This window comes from Galeopterus variegatus, unplaced genomic scaffold (assembly GCF_000696425.1).
Source record: "Galeopterus variegatus unplaced genomic scaffold, G_variegatus-3.0.2 Scaffold6416, whole genome shotgun sequence".
Lineage (NCBI taxonomy): Eukaryota > Metazoa > Chordata > Mammalia > Dermoptera > Cynocephalidae > Galeopterus > Galeopterus variegatus.
In genome coordinates this window covers 25,049-39,845 of record NW_007732527.1, presented here as the reverse complement: position 1 = coordinate 39,845, position 14,797 = coordinate 25,049, and the positions used below count along the sequence as shown (strand labels likewise).

At 55.9% G+C, this 14,797-nt stretch overlaps 2 protein-coding genes and 1 pseudogene across 2 annotated transcripts in view; 2 read left to right on the top strand and 1 right to left on the bottom strand.

Annotated features, from left to right (window-relative positions):
* The window catches only part of EVL (Enah/Vasp-like), a 93,819-nt gene extending 84,299 nt beyond the window's left edge, over positions 1-9,520 (top strand). The window contains exons 10-15 of the mRNA XM_008590874.1: positions 386-449; positions 2,345-2,411; positions 2,507-2,569; positions 6,344-6,410; positions 6,973-7,030; positions 8,982-9,520. Of these exons, the coding sequence (XP_008589096.1) occupies positions 386-449; positions 2,345-2,411; positions 2,507-2,569; positions 6,344-6,410; positions 6,973-7,030; positions 8,982-9,019 (357 nt within the window). The 3' untranslated portion in view covers positions 9,020-9,520. The remainder of the gene's footprint in view (positions 1-385; positions 450-2,344; positions 2,412-2,506; positions 2,570-6,343; positions 6,411-6,972; positions 7,031-8,981) is intronic.
* On the top strand, positions 4,677-6,332 carry LOC103606264 (annotated as a pseudogene).
* A 1,352-nt stretch (positions 9,521-10,872) lies between the features above and the next one.
* Positions 10,873-14,457, bottom strand: DEGS2 (delta(4)-desaturase, sphingolipid 2). The gene is made up of 2 exons (XM_008590876.1): positions 13,621-14,457; positions 10,873-11,667 (listed from the first exon to the last, which is right to left on the bottom strand). The coding sequence occupies exons 1-2, from the start codon at positions 14,455-14,457 to the stop codon at positions 11,521-11,523; spliced, it is 984 nt and encodes a 327-aa protein (XP_008589098.1). The 3' UTR covers positions 10,873-11,520.
* Between the last annotated feature and the right edge of the window lie 340 nt (positions 14,458-14,797).

Sequence of the window (14,797 nt, the reverse complement as noted above, 5' to 3'; positions counted from 1 at the left end):
GCAGTGAGTGCTGCACGGTGAAAGGAGGAGCCGCCCCACAGAGGTGATGGGGTGACGTGTCTGGCCACAGTGGGCTCAGGTCGGAAGGTGGCTGAGGTGCTGAGAGCCAGAGAAACTCTGCACTGCTCTGCAGAGCTGTAGCTCCCTACAGGCTTCTTCATCCTGGACTTTGTCCATGGGGTCAAAGACCATTTCCCCACCAAGATTTGGGGTTTTCATTTTTTAATATTATGTATTCTTTTGTTGATTATAAAAGTAATATATGTTCACTGAGAACATTTGGGAAACATTTCTTAAATTACTCTGGTCCAAATGTATCCTGCCCCAGCCCCAAGCAGCCTTCCTGAGCAGGCTTTAATGGAAGACCCTTTCTTTTCCATTTTAGGAAGATCCTAATACCTCCCCATCTCCGGGGACCCGAGCAGCCAGCCAGCCACCTAACTCCTCAGGTAAGAGGGTGCCATCCTGACCCCTACAAGGCACAAGATCTGAGAGCAGGAGGGAGGGGCCCTTAGAAGATAATCTGATCCAAACACCTCACTTGACACATGAGCGTAGAGAGCCAGGGAAGACTCGCAGAAGCCCAGCTTTCTCCAGGGGCCCCAGTGGGTCAAGTGGAGTGCAGGAGCCTGGGAAGTGCTGGGGCAGACTGACTGCCACGCCTTCCTATCGGAGCTGGGAAGAACAGCTCCCTGGTTTCCCACCAGGACCCAGAGTCCCACACAAGGGTAGGCTCGCCTGGCAGCACATATCCAATGGTGGCAGATTGCGCCTAAGGCTCTGGTGTGTGGGCTGGGGCCCACGCTCTTAAGAGGAATGTTTAAATCTCCAAATTGTGTTTCCATGTGAAATGCCAACTAATGATTGCCGTTACAAGGGTCACCAGTTTTTTTCCACCAGAAATGCAGCCCCTTACCCTGCTCAGGTTTCTCCCAGTCTGAGCTGTCGCAGAAGGGATATAATTAGGAGGGTGAGATGAGGTTTAGCGGTGGGAAGAAGACCCCATGATTGGTTGTTCAGTCATTCGACAAAACTTCGTTCAGCATCTGCTCTGTGCCAGGCCCGTGCTCATGAGCACGTGAGGAGAGGCAGAGGGGGTCAGGCCACTCTACCTGGGCAGAGGGAGGCTCTTGCCAGCTGTCTGCCCACCTCACCGGGCGTGATGCCATGCTGTTTCAGTAGCACTGTACGCGCGTCTGCCTCCCCCGCAAGACTGCACGTGTCCTCTCCATTTAGGACTCTACCTGGCGCATTGATTTGCCAAGACCCGTAGCTTCTTGTCCAATGGACGTGAACAATGTCTCTGCCCTCGTTTGCTTCTTACAGAAGCCCAGTGAATGGGCTGAATGGTTTCCCTTTGCAGGAGGTTGAGGTTCCGTGTGGTTGAGTGGTCTGCTCAAAGCCGCACACCTGGAGCTTGCTGCGGCCCCTGGTCTCATGCCCGTGCTTCTTACAGAAGCCCAGTGAATGGGCTGAATGGTTTCCCTTTGCAGGAGGTTGAGGTTCTGTGTGGTTGAGTGGTCTGCTCAAAGCCGCACACCTGGAGCTTGCTGCAGCCCCTGGTCTCATGCCCAGGTTCCGTGTGGTTGAGTGGTCTGCTCAAAGCCGCACACCTGGAGCTTGCTGCGGCCCCTGGTCTCATGCCCGCAGGCCCAGCAAACATACCTGCCTCACACCCATGGTGGGTCTGTAGGGTCCCAGGCCTTTGGGCAGCTTCCCTGCTAACCCTAGGGATTTTGTCTCTGCCTCTGTCATCCTGCAAAGTTAGGGAATTCTGTTCAATTCAACTAATCTCTTGAAGTAGAATGAAATGTAATTTAATACCACTTTAAAAAGAAAAGACAAACCAGCTTTCAAGTGCAGGATGGGAGAGCCAGCTGCAGTGTGTGAAGAAGACTATCAGTCGGCAGAAGGTGCAAATAGGGTCCCAGAGGGCCTGGCCACCCCCCAGCAAATGGGACCACAAGGCTGCTCTGGGAGTGTCCAGGGGGAGCGGGTTCCCCACCAGCTGGTTCTCTTTCCACGGAGAGACCCAACCATGGTGAGGATTCGAAACCAGCTCACAAATCAAGATCAACCAGATCAAGGGAACGGGAGTTTGAGTCCTGGAGTGGGGGAGACGCAGGTGACAATGGTGCCATATATAACCCTCACAGGCTTCCTTGGGCCAAAGGGGGACTGAGAATAAGGAGGCAGGTTTCAGCTCTGCCCAAGGCACACCTTCCTGCAGGGGCTCTGTACCCTCGGAAGAGGGTAGGGGCCTTCTGCAAGGCCGTTTAGGGATTGGGGTGGCCACTGAGTCCTCCCAGCTCTGAGGCTTTTCATCCATGAAATGAATTGACAGAGGCTGGCCGGAAGCCCTGGGAGCGGAGCAACTCGGTGGAGAAACCTGTATCCTCATTACTATCCAGGTGAGCTGCCCTGGGAAGGCCTGAGTGGCAAGTGTGGTGGGGCAGAAGTGGGGGCTGGCACTGATTCATGTGTCTGTTTCATTCCATTGCCGTAGAACCCCGTCTGTGGCAAAGAGCCCCGAAGCTAAGAGCCCCCTTCAGTCACAGCCTCACTCTAGGTACCGGACAACCTTCCTGCCCATGTGTCCCCCAGTCTCTGGGGCCTCCTCTTCCCCTGTTCCATGACTAACACCTCCCAACCCTGTCTTGTGTCCTGGCATTTAACAGCTTGCTCTGGGAAGGGTGGGGTCATGCAGGCCAGCTCCTTCCTCTCCTCCCTAAGAGGGAGAGACTGAGGCCTGGAGATGGGAATGACCTGTCCAAAGAGGAAGTTGAGTGGAGCTGAGATTGAATCCCAGCTCTGGACTTGTGAAGTGTGACATTGGGCAAGTTAGGTGACCTCCCCAAGCCTTCTTTTCCCCGGTAAAATAAGGTCTGTTCATCCCTGCCACACAGGGTGGTTGTGGGGACAGCTGTGTGCACAACAGCTGGACCCAGAAAGTACTCGCTGCTGTAGCTGCACTCCACAGCTCAGTTAGCCCTGGGACTGGCCCAGCACCTGCTCCCTCTCCTCCAGTTCAGTCTCCTTCCTCTGCGTCCAGCACACACAGTCAGTTTCCCCATAGACACGCTGACCATATTTCCCAAACCAAAAGCCAGTGTGACCATGGTAGAATATTTGGAACTGAAAAAAAGTCAGAGATAAACACCACATGGAAACTGCAGACCAAATGTGGCCAAGTTTGAAGCCTTCTAGAACCCATACCAAGAAACGTCTCCATTGCCCCCACAAATTAAAGGGAAGCAACTCTTGTCACAGAGCAGGTGGCATTTGAAATTGGTCTTGCAGAGTGATGAGCCTCGCAGGCATTGAGGGTCGTGTGGGGGACAGAGCCAGTGGGGTTGGGGCAGACCTCTCTCAGGAAGTGGCACTTGAGTTGGCCTGGGTGAGGAGGAACCTGCAATGCAGAGATGGTGGGGACAGCCTTCCAAGCTGAAGGAACGGACAGTGCCAAGACAAGTTCAAAGAACAGAAAGCAGGCCGGGACAGCTGGAGAGTGGTAGGAATGGGAAGGGTGGAGGAAGGGGTGTTTAGAGGGTGGGAAGGAGCTATGTGGTCAGAAGTTTGCATTGTGTTCAGTGTGGAGAGTCCCAGCCAAGAGCTGTCGGCACAGAGACCATGACGGGATCAGCACTTTGGTACACTTACTTTCCCTCTGAAGGTGACAATGTGGTCCAGGAGCTAAAGCAGGGGCCCTAGCAGAGGCCAAGTGGCTGGAGGTGAGCCTGCAGCTCTCCCAGCAGAACCAGCGTCTTCCTGATGGTGGGTTATGGGTGGGCTGCCATGCTCCCAGTGGCCAAATGTCCTGCACTGGGCAGGAACATTGCTGAGTTCATTCCTGCTTGGAATGAGGCTATTTCCAGCTCCTAGACAAATCTGTTCTCTCGTTTCATAGATGGCTCCTAAGGATACGTGCAATAAGGACCCCTCTCATGCACAGCATTGCTTAAAAGCATGCTCGCATTTATCCTCTGTCAGGTTTGCTGATGGGAGACCTGAGGCCTAGAGGTGAAGCACTTAGCCCAGGTTTCCTGGCAGTTGTTGCTGGAACAGGGTCTGGAACCCACAGGAAAGGCTTGAAGGACCCAGGGGCCTCCAGCTGGATACATTTGCCCATTAGCAGCCAGAATTACCTACAGACTTGTTCAGAACCATGTTTGGCATCTTTCTTGAGTTTATCCAGGAGGGGTGCTGGAGTGTTGCTTTGCCTCCCATGGATTTGTCACCCCTTTCCCCCTGGTGACAGAGCCACCAAAGATTACTCAAAGCCCATCTCTTCTGAGCAGTGAGAAGCCTCAAAAAGGGGTTAATCTCCCAGAACCCTCAAGAGCAAAGCATTCCTTCCATCTGGGAAATTAACTACAAATTGGGGTTCTCTTCCTGCATTTATTTTCCAGTGCAGCAAGTTACTGGAAGGGAGTTATAGTTTTAACAAGTTTAACAATAGAAGCTGGTAACAGGCAATTAAGTCAATCCACCAACAAAAGCTTGATTTTAGCAAACATTCTCTTCTTACAGCAACTTCCCAGGATCTTTACATATCAATCAGTAGCCTGTCTGTCTTTGAACCAGCAGCCTTGCTGTGTTACAACTCTTTAGCTTGTTACAGAGACTAAATAGCCTGGGGAAAATTTCCTGTTTTTTATAAGATCAATATTTGAAACCGCAAGGCTTTGGAAAACCAGGCCCTGTGAAGCACATGTGCTTTAAGCATACTCTACACTGGAGCACCTCATTTTCATCCATGTTCTCTTTAGCTGAGGAGAACATTGACCCTCGATTTCACCACATGGTCCTAGTCTATGCTGTGACCCCTTAGCAGCTGAGGCAGGCCCTCAGGTCAATGCATGTACACCAGCTGTCACACCCACACTCCTTTCCCTGAAACCACAGGCTCCAACAGCACTTCTCTCCATGTGGGGAAGGAGGGTACCGACATGGTGTCCTTCAGCACCATGATCATTTTTTAAAAGACCAGGTAGTAACTCTGCAGTGGCCACTGTGCAGACCTGGTTCTGCTCGCTCACGCACCTCACTCCACTTCCTCTGCAACCATGTCTGACAAACCCAGTATGGCTGAGATCAAGAAATTCGAGAAGTTGAAATTGAAGAAGACAGAAATGCAAGAGAAAAATCCACTGCCTTCCAAAGAAACGATCAAACAAGAGAAGCAAGCAGGCAAGTCGTAATGAGTCGAGCCTGGCCAATATGCACTGTACATTCTACAAGCATTGCCTTCTTATTTTACCTCTTTTAGCTGTATAACCTTGTAAGATGCAAGGAGGTTGGATTGAGTGTAAATGACTGTGCTGCCCCTTTCTCACATCAAAGGACTCCTGACAGCAAAGGCTGCGCCTGCCTCTCCCATCTGCCTGTCTGGCTGGCAGAGAAGGAAAAGAACTTGCATGTTGGTGAAGAGCTGGGTGGGATGACATTGAAGTCTAGAGTTAAAACCAAGCTGGTCCAAGGTGTCCTGCAGGCTGTAAAATGCAGTTTAATCAGATTGCCATTTTTAAAAAAATGCTTTTAATTATTGGATCCATGAACAATTTTTACTATAAAAATAAACAGTTTTAAACCTTTGAAATAAATAAATAAAAGACCAGGTAGTTAGACACACATTTTGCCAAGATTTTCCAGGGAGGATGCATGTTCAAGAGACATTAAAATTCAAATTAGCTAACTTAGTTAAGCAACTTTTCAAGGTACAGTCCACGAAAACTGCCTCAGAAGAGCAGAAGAGCATCCAATGATGTTTCTTGAGGAAAGAGTCACACTGGAGCCAGTTACCAACACCAGGGATGCTGTTTTGGGTTTTGCTTTTGGGGGTTTTTTCTTTTGGCTGGTTTGTGTTGGAAGCAGAGCCTGCAGGATGGGCAATTTCACATGTACTCAACGCCACTATTGTGCATTTTCCCCAGGCCTCGGGTTAGCCAGGAACATGGACTCCCACACCAAGGAGTAGGTTGTCAATACCGCTTTCTTTCCCAGGAGGCAGTGGGCAATGGGCAGCACCATCTGCGTGAGAGTTCTAAAGTCAGAAAACGGCTCCTTTGTTAGGCTCCAAGTCCTGACTCTTGGGTTGGGGAATATGGTCACAGTATCCAGGGAGACCCTCTGGAGGTAGAGACTGGGCATTAGAATCTTTTTCGAGCAGCCTAAGTGTGGCTAGAGGTAAAAGGCAGAGAGCCTCTGACAGGCCAGGGGCACAAGCATGGCTTGGCCCTGAGTGGGGATCTCTGGCCCCCCTGGATCTGATACCAGTCCCTAGCACAGAGGTGCCCACGGGTCCATCCACCACCTTACCGCGCCCTGCCATTCCTCTCCCCAGGATGAAGCCTGCTGGGAGCGTAAATGATGTGGCCCTGGATGCCTTAGATTTGGACCGGATGAAGCAGGTGAGTGTGTCCTTCCCTCAGGCTTGGGCCATCTCTGGTCAGCAGGGCCAGGCAGGCCCAATGGGGCCCACATGTGGCTGCTAAAAAGTCAGTCAGAGAGACAGCCTACAGAGGAAAGGGGTGCCCAAGCACGTCATATGTCCCCAGCCATAACCAGGACCACGGTGTCCCCTGCCTTACTGGGCGCTCACTCCAGCCTGTTGCAGGGGCTTTCTTCTCTGGGGCAGGTAGCAGGATCTGCCTGGACACCCATTAGCATCTCCCTTCCCCCAGCCTCATATGTCCCCAGCCATAACCAGGACCACGGTGTCCCCTGCCTTACTGGGCGCTCACTCCAGTCTGTTGCAGGGGCTTTCTTCTCTGGGGCAGGTAGCAGGATCTGCCTGGACACCCATTAGCATCTCCCTTCCCCCAGCCTGGGAGGAGAACTTGGGTGAGGGTGAGTGCTGCAGCTCTGGAGAGAGGCGTGGGAGGCCCCTACCCCTGCAGACACATCCCCCATGATGCCAGCTTCCCTGTCTCCACTGCCTGTCCCTTCACCTTGAGGCTCTGCTCTCAACAGGAGATCCTAGAGGAGGTCGTCAGAGAACTTCACAAAGTGAAGGAGGAAATCATCGATGGTGAGTGGAGGGCCCACACTGGGGAGGGGAAAATAAAGGCAGGCCACAGAAAGGGTCCCTGAGAGAGGCCAGAGCTGCTGTCACCCAGGGTGGCCATCCAGGCCAAACAGCCTGCAGTTTCAAGCCAGGGCCCACCACTGTACTTGTGAGATCTCATTCTTCTCATAATGGCCCACACTACCCTCCCCAATCTCTAGTTGCAGAAACTGAGGCTCAGGGAAGTTAAGTGACTTGCCTAAGAATACCTGCCTGGTGGTGTGACCCTGAATCTGAGCTCTTTCTGCTTCCTTATGCTTCTTCCTGGGGAACCCGCTGTGGTATACACATGGGAGGGGAGAGTGGTCCTAGCACACATCCCAAAGCTAAGTCTTGTAGAAGCAGCTTGAACTTTGTGTTCTTTATTTCATTATCTATTGACTTATAGTGCCTCTTTGATTCTGCCACCCCAGTCACTGGTATAGAGGTACTGAGGGGGACTGCTGCCTTCCTGGGGTGCAGGGGACCAAGAGCCACAGGACTACCTTATAGGCCTGAGCTCATACACAGCCTGCTTGCCCCTGGTTCCAGAGAGCAGGGCCAGGTCCCGGTGCATCACATCCGTCCTTCCGACTCCCACCAAAGTCTTTGAGGGAGTTGGCTCAGATCTGCAGCCAAGGGAAGAGGGAAGGTTTGGGCAGAGCTGCCCCAGCACAGCCTGTGCCCACCCCCAGCTACTGCTCCCACCAGGGGAGTGAAGGCATCAGTGGTGACCTGGGCAGGAGGGTCCCATGAACTCAAAGGGGTGGAGGCCAATGGCAGTGGGTTGTCTAGACTCTGAGAGAAAAAAGGCCATGAAGGAAGGCTGCTGGGAGCCACAAACCCAGGCCTCCTCCCCCAGCCAGGCCACACCCTGTCCAGGCAGGGAGCACTGTTCCTGTTTGTCCAGTTCCCCTAAAGGCCTGGGCTGGGGAGATAAAGAGTTACTAAATAAGGGGAATGAGACAGAGTTGGAGTCGCAAAGGCAGACACAGAGTCCAACTATTAACTGCTTTATTGCTGGGTGCCAAGCCCACCTGTCTGCAGAAGGAGAGGCTGGAATGGAGGCAGCGGGGCATGGTAGAAACCTCATGTCCCTGGCCTCAGTCCCTCCACCTGCCATAGATGCAGCCCCAGGTGGAACCCACCTCACAGGTGGCTTCCCCAGGAAGAAGCACAGGCAAAGCCAGGGGCACTGAGAAAGAGCCCCTGTTAGCTGATGATGGCCCACCCCTCGGCTTTGCCTTGGCTGTTGGCCCCAGGCCCAGTGAGGTCTGACCGGGGAGAGGCCTGAGCGGGCATGGAAGAGGGGAGGGCATCAGAGGTCTGTGAGTCTGGGGCAGGAGCCACTGGGTGGGAGGGAGGAGGGAAAGGCCCACATGTGGGGAGAGGAGGGTAGGGGTGAAACACGCCTTTCTCTCCAGCAGCCACAGAATAGCTTGGGGTAGGGACAGGAGGAAGCTGGGAGAAGGAGAGAAACCCATGTCCCTCGCAGGAGGAGAAAAGGGGTCAGGCCAAGGGAGTCAGCAGAGCCATACTGTCCACCCAGCCCCCAAGCCAAGGGGTTCCCTGCTGTGGGCCTCCGCTCTGTCTGGGTGGGGCTCCTAGGTCCTTCGGGTGGGCCTGGATGCCGCCTGTGCAGACTCTACAAAGACCTTTGGTTTGAGCAGCACAGAGCAGCTCCTCACTGCGGGGACTGTGGCAGGAGGAGTGGTAGAGATTGACCAGTGCTTTGTGCCAAGCCCACCGTACTGTGCGGCCCCTCACCCATGCCCCGTGACCTCTGGGAGCCTAGGTGGGGCACCCAGGAGACCGAGCAGGGAAAACAGATATCAGACAGGCCAAACTGGGGGCACGGGGCCAGGCCCTGTCAAGGGGAAGGGACTGGGCTCACCGTGGCTACACATGAGCCTCTGTCCCCTGTCCTGTCCCTCAGCCATCAGACAAGAGCTGAGTGGTATTAGCACCACGTAAGCAGCCGGCTGGCCAAGGCCATGCTGAGACATCGGGTCCATGGATGGTAGAAGACCGTGAGGAGCCCAGCCAGCCCCAGCTTCCAGCACTTACCACGCAGCACGGGAGCCCAGACGTGCTTCAGTTCAGTCTAACCCGTGAGCAGATATCAAAATGAAGAAACAATTCAATTCCTGGATTTTTTAGATTCTGTCTGACACAGAACATCAGGTCTACTCGTCTTTTTTTGTATTTTATATTTGCTTATTTAAGTATACATTTCTTTGGTACATAGAGAGGATGCCCCACATCACCCACTTCATTAGATTGTTTCCAGGTTTTCTCCCAGGTGACGCTGATAGCACCCTAGCTGGCAGTGACGGCCGGGCACTGTGTGGCGTCACCACACACAACAGAGCTGTCCCAGCACAGCTCCGTCCCCAGCACTCATGGTGTTGAAACAGTCTGTCCATTCGCCACGGTGTCTGTGTCCACACGGTAATAAATGGTTTACTGTCCACAGCCACAGGCTTAGGCTCTTGCTGTCACAGTGGCTCTTGGTGCTCCTGGCCAGGGATACCCCTTTTCAGAGAAGGGCCCAGGACTGCAGTGACCAGGAGGAACAGGAGCAAGTTGGGAGTCTTCAGTGGGTAGCTGGGGCCAGGCTCAATCAGAACATCCCTGAGACCCAGGAGGGTGAGCCTGGGCAGCTCAGGTACCTCTGGCCAGGGTTGTGTGGCTGGGCCTTAGGTCCTACCTGTAGGGAGCCACCCCCTCATGGGATCCCCCAGGTAGATGGACCCCAAGTGTAGCCCATGACCTAGAATATCCCAGGGACTCCGAGTGCATTCTGCTCAGCAAGGCCCAGGACTGTCCAGGTGGAGGAAGTGGAACTCGGGGCTCCGCAAGGCGGCACGGAAATGGAAGGCAGCTTTGCCCTCCACTCTCTCCACGAAGTCTCCTCTTGCACCCTCCAAAGAGGGTCCCCATGGCAGCAGGGATGATCTGCACACCTGCCCAGATAAGTGTGCTGGCAGACACAGAGGAACCTCTGAGGTGCAGCCAGGGGAGGAGGTGGCCTCTCTGGGGCTCCCCTTGGCCCCTGGGCAGGCCTGTATACACAGGGAGGGGCCGCTGCCTGGCTCCAAGTCCTCCCAGCTGAGCTGCGCTTCCCTTGCAGAACAAGCCCTGGGGCTTGAGGCTCTCCCCAGCTATCTCAGACCATTCAGGAACAAGGCGTCTGGCTCCACAGAAGGCTGCTCCCAGGCCCAAGGGCGAGGGCTGTCACCTCCCTCCTTCCAGCCTCCCCTAGGTTTGCAGAAACAGCACCCCCACCTCCACCTGTGGAGGCCAAGCCCTGGACCCCAGCCTCAGTCTCCCCTCCTTAAGTCATGGAGGCTGCCTTTCTGGGGCTGTGGTGAGAGCTGCGGGGCCAGGCCCATACCTGTCCCTCTCTGGCAGGGAGGGCCTCAGACGCCTACCCTGCCTGCTGCCTGCCTGCCTCTGGGACACCGGGGCCCACTCTACCCCACCCCAGTCCAGCCCCCCAGAGCCAAATGACTGGCGAGAAGGTGGCCTTCCTAGGTCTCAGCGGTGCAGAGCCATCAGCCCCTCTGCAGAAAGGAGAGTCGCATGTCCCCACTTCACACAGACACTGCCCAGCTCCCGTCTGAGCTCACTTCACCTGGGTGTTTGCCTGTCTGTCCAGCCACTCATCTGACCTTGGGCACCTGTTCCATATGGACTCCTCAGCCCCCACTCAAGTTTGTGGGAGGACAGCCCCCACACTGTCGGGCCCAAACCGTCTCTGGGCTCAGGGAAAGATTCAAGGTCAGGGTGTGAGGTGGAGCAGGTCTTAGGCAGGCCAGGTGGGAGTGGCAGGAGCTGGCAGTGAGGCCGAGGGTGGGTTGACGGCCTCTGCAGAGCTCAGCCAGCATGGGGAGGAGCCAGGCTGCTGATGAGGGGCTTCAGGACCATGCAGACATCCAAGGCATGGCTTTTGCTGCCCATGCCCCACAATGACAAGGCCCTCAGGGAAACCCTCCCAAAGAGCCGGGGGCCAGTGGGGAGCAACTTGGGGCTGGTCAGGGGGAGCAGCACTCTGACGCCTCAGGCTTCATCTGCCAGGGCCAGCCTGGTCCAGGCTCTAGCCAAGACCCCCCTGAGAAGCACAATCCACAGACTGAAAATAAATGATGAATTTAGTTTGGGGCAAGGGAGTGTCAGATATTGGCTCCCTGGAGACAATGGGTACAGAGGACCCAGGTCCCGGTCGGGCAGGGCAGGGCCAAGCCTTACCCAGTGAGGCCCAGGAAGGGAGGGCCTGTCCGAGGTCCCTGGCGAGTCCATGCACAGATGGAGCACCTCCAGGCTGCAGCCAGTGCCTCTGTTGCCAGGCCTGGCTGCAGATGGCAACTCCTGGGGCTCAGTGGGTGCAAAAGCAGTCACCCAGGGTTCGGAATCAAATGCAACCAAACCAGTTCTGGGGCTCCCACCTTCAGGATGGGCACTGGTGGCTGAGCTCATAGGCGGTCCTCCGCCAGCTTGCACACCCGCTTCACCCTGGCATAGGGCCCTAGGGAATCTTCAAACACAAAATCCCAAAGCACCTTCACCCACGAGTAGTGCTGCGGCAGGTGGTCGTAGTACTCGGGCGCGATCTTCCGCACCTGTGGAGAGGGGAGCCGAGGTCAGGGGCCACGCACCTGTGAGCACCCACGTGCACATACGTGCTCAGATGTACATACACATCAGCACACACTCACCCCATCACCTCCTGGGGTGCTGGTATCCAGCTCAGCCAGGCAGGCCACCCCTCTGGTCCTCCCTCCTGCTCACCACTCCCTGGGCTCCCAGGAAGAGCCTGGCTGGTGCTGCCTGAGGGAGACCCTTGGGGAGGGCACCAACAGGCTCAAACACCTTCCCCAGGTGAAGGGTGAGGAGTTAAAAATGCACCCCTGCCCCAGAACCCACCCCTGACTCTCCGACCCAGGAGGCCCACATGGGCCTGAATCCTGCGGAACCCCAGGGTCATGGGGAGGGCACCAACAGGCTCAAACACCTTCCCCAGGTGAAGGGTGAGGAGTTAAAAATGCATCCCTGCCCCAGAACCCACCCCTGACTCTCCGACCCAGGAGGCCCACATGGGCCTGAATCCTGCGGAACCCCAGGGTCATATTCATACTCCTCAGCCCTTCTCGTAGTGCACCTCCTCTCCTCCTCCAGCCTTTGCTCCACACGTGATACCCTCTGCCTGCCTCCTCCAGGACGTGCTCTCGACTATTTCAAGCTGAGGACAGCGGGGCCAGCCGCAGAGGAGACATGCACAGCTAACAGCAGGCACACATCTACCAGGTTGGGCCCGTGTTCTGGCCTTCCTGAGGCAGGTCCCTGCCCTCTCTGAGCCTCTGCCTTTTCATCTGTAAAGTGGGTATTAGGATAACAAGAGCACCTGCCTCATGGGCTGTGGTGCAGTTTCGGTGTGATGATGTCAGGCACAGTGCAGGGACTCAGTACGGTCAGCGGGAACAGAGGAGGAGGGGAAGGGCAGCACAGCCCAGACCATGAACACACGTGTGTACACACAGACGTGGCATGAACACCTGCACATATGGACAAGCACTCACACATAATCACAGGGACGAACACAGCACACGCAGCAGGACCACACAGTCACATGGACAAATACATGCACACAAGGTGGGAACACACAGTCACATGGACAAACAGCACACATGGCAGGAACACAATCACACGGACGAACGTGGCACACAGAGCGGGAACACACAATCACATGGAACACGGCACACATGGCAGGAACACACAGTCACATGGACGAATATGGCACACATGGCAGGCACACACTCACACATTTGAGCACCCGAACACCCTCCCCACCGCTGCCTCCTTCACTCTGGGCACCCCAGCTGGTTCTATCCAGCCAGACTGTATCAAAGTGCGAGACAGGAACTGGCCTGAGCTGGGTAAGGGCTGAGGGACTCCTCCTCTTCCTCCCCTGCCTCCTTTCTCGCTGAGAAATTCTCCAACTCCAGGTCTCCCAAGGCAAAGGTGCCAACCCCCAAGGCTCCCGCTGCCTGGCAGCTCTGGCCACACCTTAGGTTGCAAAGGGCAAGATGGCCACCTCTGAGCCAGAAAAGGACTCTTAGAGGGTCACAGGGCTGTGGCAAGCAATGAGCATGAATGGGGGGTCAGGAGACAACAGTAAGGAGGGTGCTTCATGCAGTATTGCTAATGCCACCCACTGCAGAAAAGGAAGCTGAGGCACAGAGAGGGAAACCACTCGCCCAATGACACACAGCTAGTAAATGCCATAACGGGGTTCAAGCAGGTTTTCATTAAACCAAGCAGCCTGCAGTGTAAAATGCCTCTGGAGACTTTGCCCTCCCTGAGTTTGCCTCCTTATTCTCCAGCTGGCCACTTGCCTGTGTTGTGTGGCTTTTCCCATTGCCCTGGGGACCATGAGTGAGAGTGGCCATTCCATGACCAGCACGAAAAGGAAAAGGTGGCCTGAGCATGGCCCAAGGCCCTCCCTGGGGCTTCCCACCTCTCTAGACATCCATGCAGCCCTCGCCCCCTCAGCCCTGCCCAGCCCGACCACACACCAGGGGCAGGTTGCAGCCTGGGATGCTGGGGAAGTCATGGTGCTCCATGTGGTAGCCCACGTTGAAGGTGATCCAGTTGAGGGGCCCGTAGTAGGAGTAGGTCTCATGGCCCTTGAGGAACATGTAGTGCTCGGCCACAAAGTGGCCTGAGATGGGGTGCAGGCCCAGGCCCAGCAGGGAGCTGGCCAGCAGGTAGGCCATGGGCTTAAGCCCCCAGAGAGTGAAGATGGTGGCATCGGCCACCAGCTGCACCAGGGCGTTGAGCACCTCCATGCGGGTCATGGCCTTGGGATTCACGCAGAGTGGCCGCAGCGAGTACAGGAAGGGCTGCAGCACCAGCCAGAGCAGCTTGCGTGCTGGCGTGCAAAAGAGCCAGCCCTCGAGGCGCGTAGGCACGTCCACGTCCAGCCCGTCGCCACCCAGGTAGCGGTGGTGGTCCACATGGTACTTCTTGAAGGAGGAGGCATAGGGCACGCCTATGGGCAGGTTGGCGAAGATGGCAAACCAGCGGTTGTAGGTGGCGCAGCAGGTGCCGAAGGCAGTGTTGTGCGAGATGTCGTGGATGGCCAGCGTCAGCGAGTGGTTCACGCAGCCGCCGAAGGCATAGGCCCAGAAGAGCAGCCAGCGCCAGGCCAGCCCCCGCACCAGCCAGCAGGCCAGCAGCTGCACCAGCACCAGCGCCAGCACCGTCCACTTGAGCTGCGGGTCCGGCCGCATCAGGGCCTTGATGGCCGGGTACTTGGCTGCAGGGAAGACACGGGAGAACTTGTGGGGCGGGGCCCTCGCTGCCTGCCCTCTCCCTGCTATCCACTTTTCCCTCCGCCCCCCATCCGCCATCCCCCTCCTCCTTTAAGCCCCCAGGCAGTGACTTGGAGATAAACTGGGCCCCTGTTCAGCATCCTCCAACCCCTGCGGGAGTGCAGGGGCAGGCAGGCCCCCTCCTACCACCAGGAGGGGGTTTCTAGGGAGACTTTCCAGAGCAGGGATATTTGCCACCAGCTGAGCTAAAGAGTGGGTGCCACCACAGGTCCCAGAAACCCAATGACAAAATGACAGAAATGGAGGCAGCTACAGAGCCGCCCTGCACTGCTGGAGGCTTAGATGTAACCAGGGTGACAGCGTGGACTGGGCGCCCCCAAACTCATCAGGTACCGGGGCGGGGGGGGGGGGGGGGGGG

Coding starts and splice junctions, on each gene's coding strand:
- DEGS2 (XM_008590876.1), bottom strand. CDS start 14,457: ATGGCGGATGGGGGGCGGAGGGAAAAGTGGATAGCAGGGAGAGGGCAG. Junction 11,668..13,620: donor CAGGCTGCAACCTGCCCCTG/GTGTGTGGTCGG, acceptor CCCTCTCCACAG/GTGCGGAAGATCGCGCCCGA.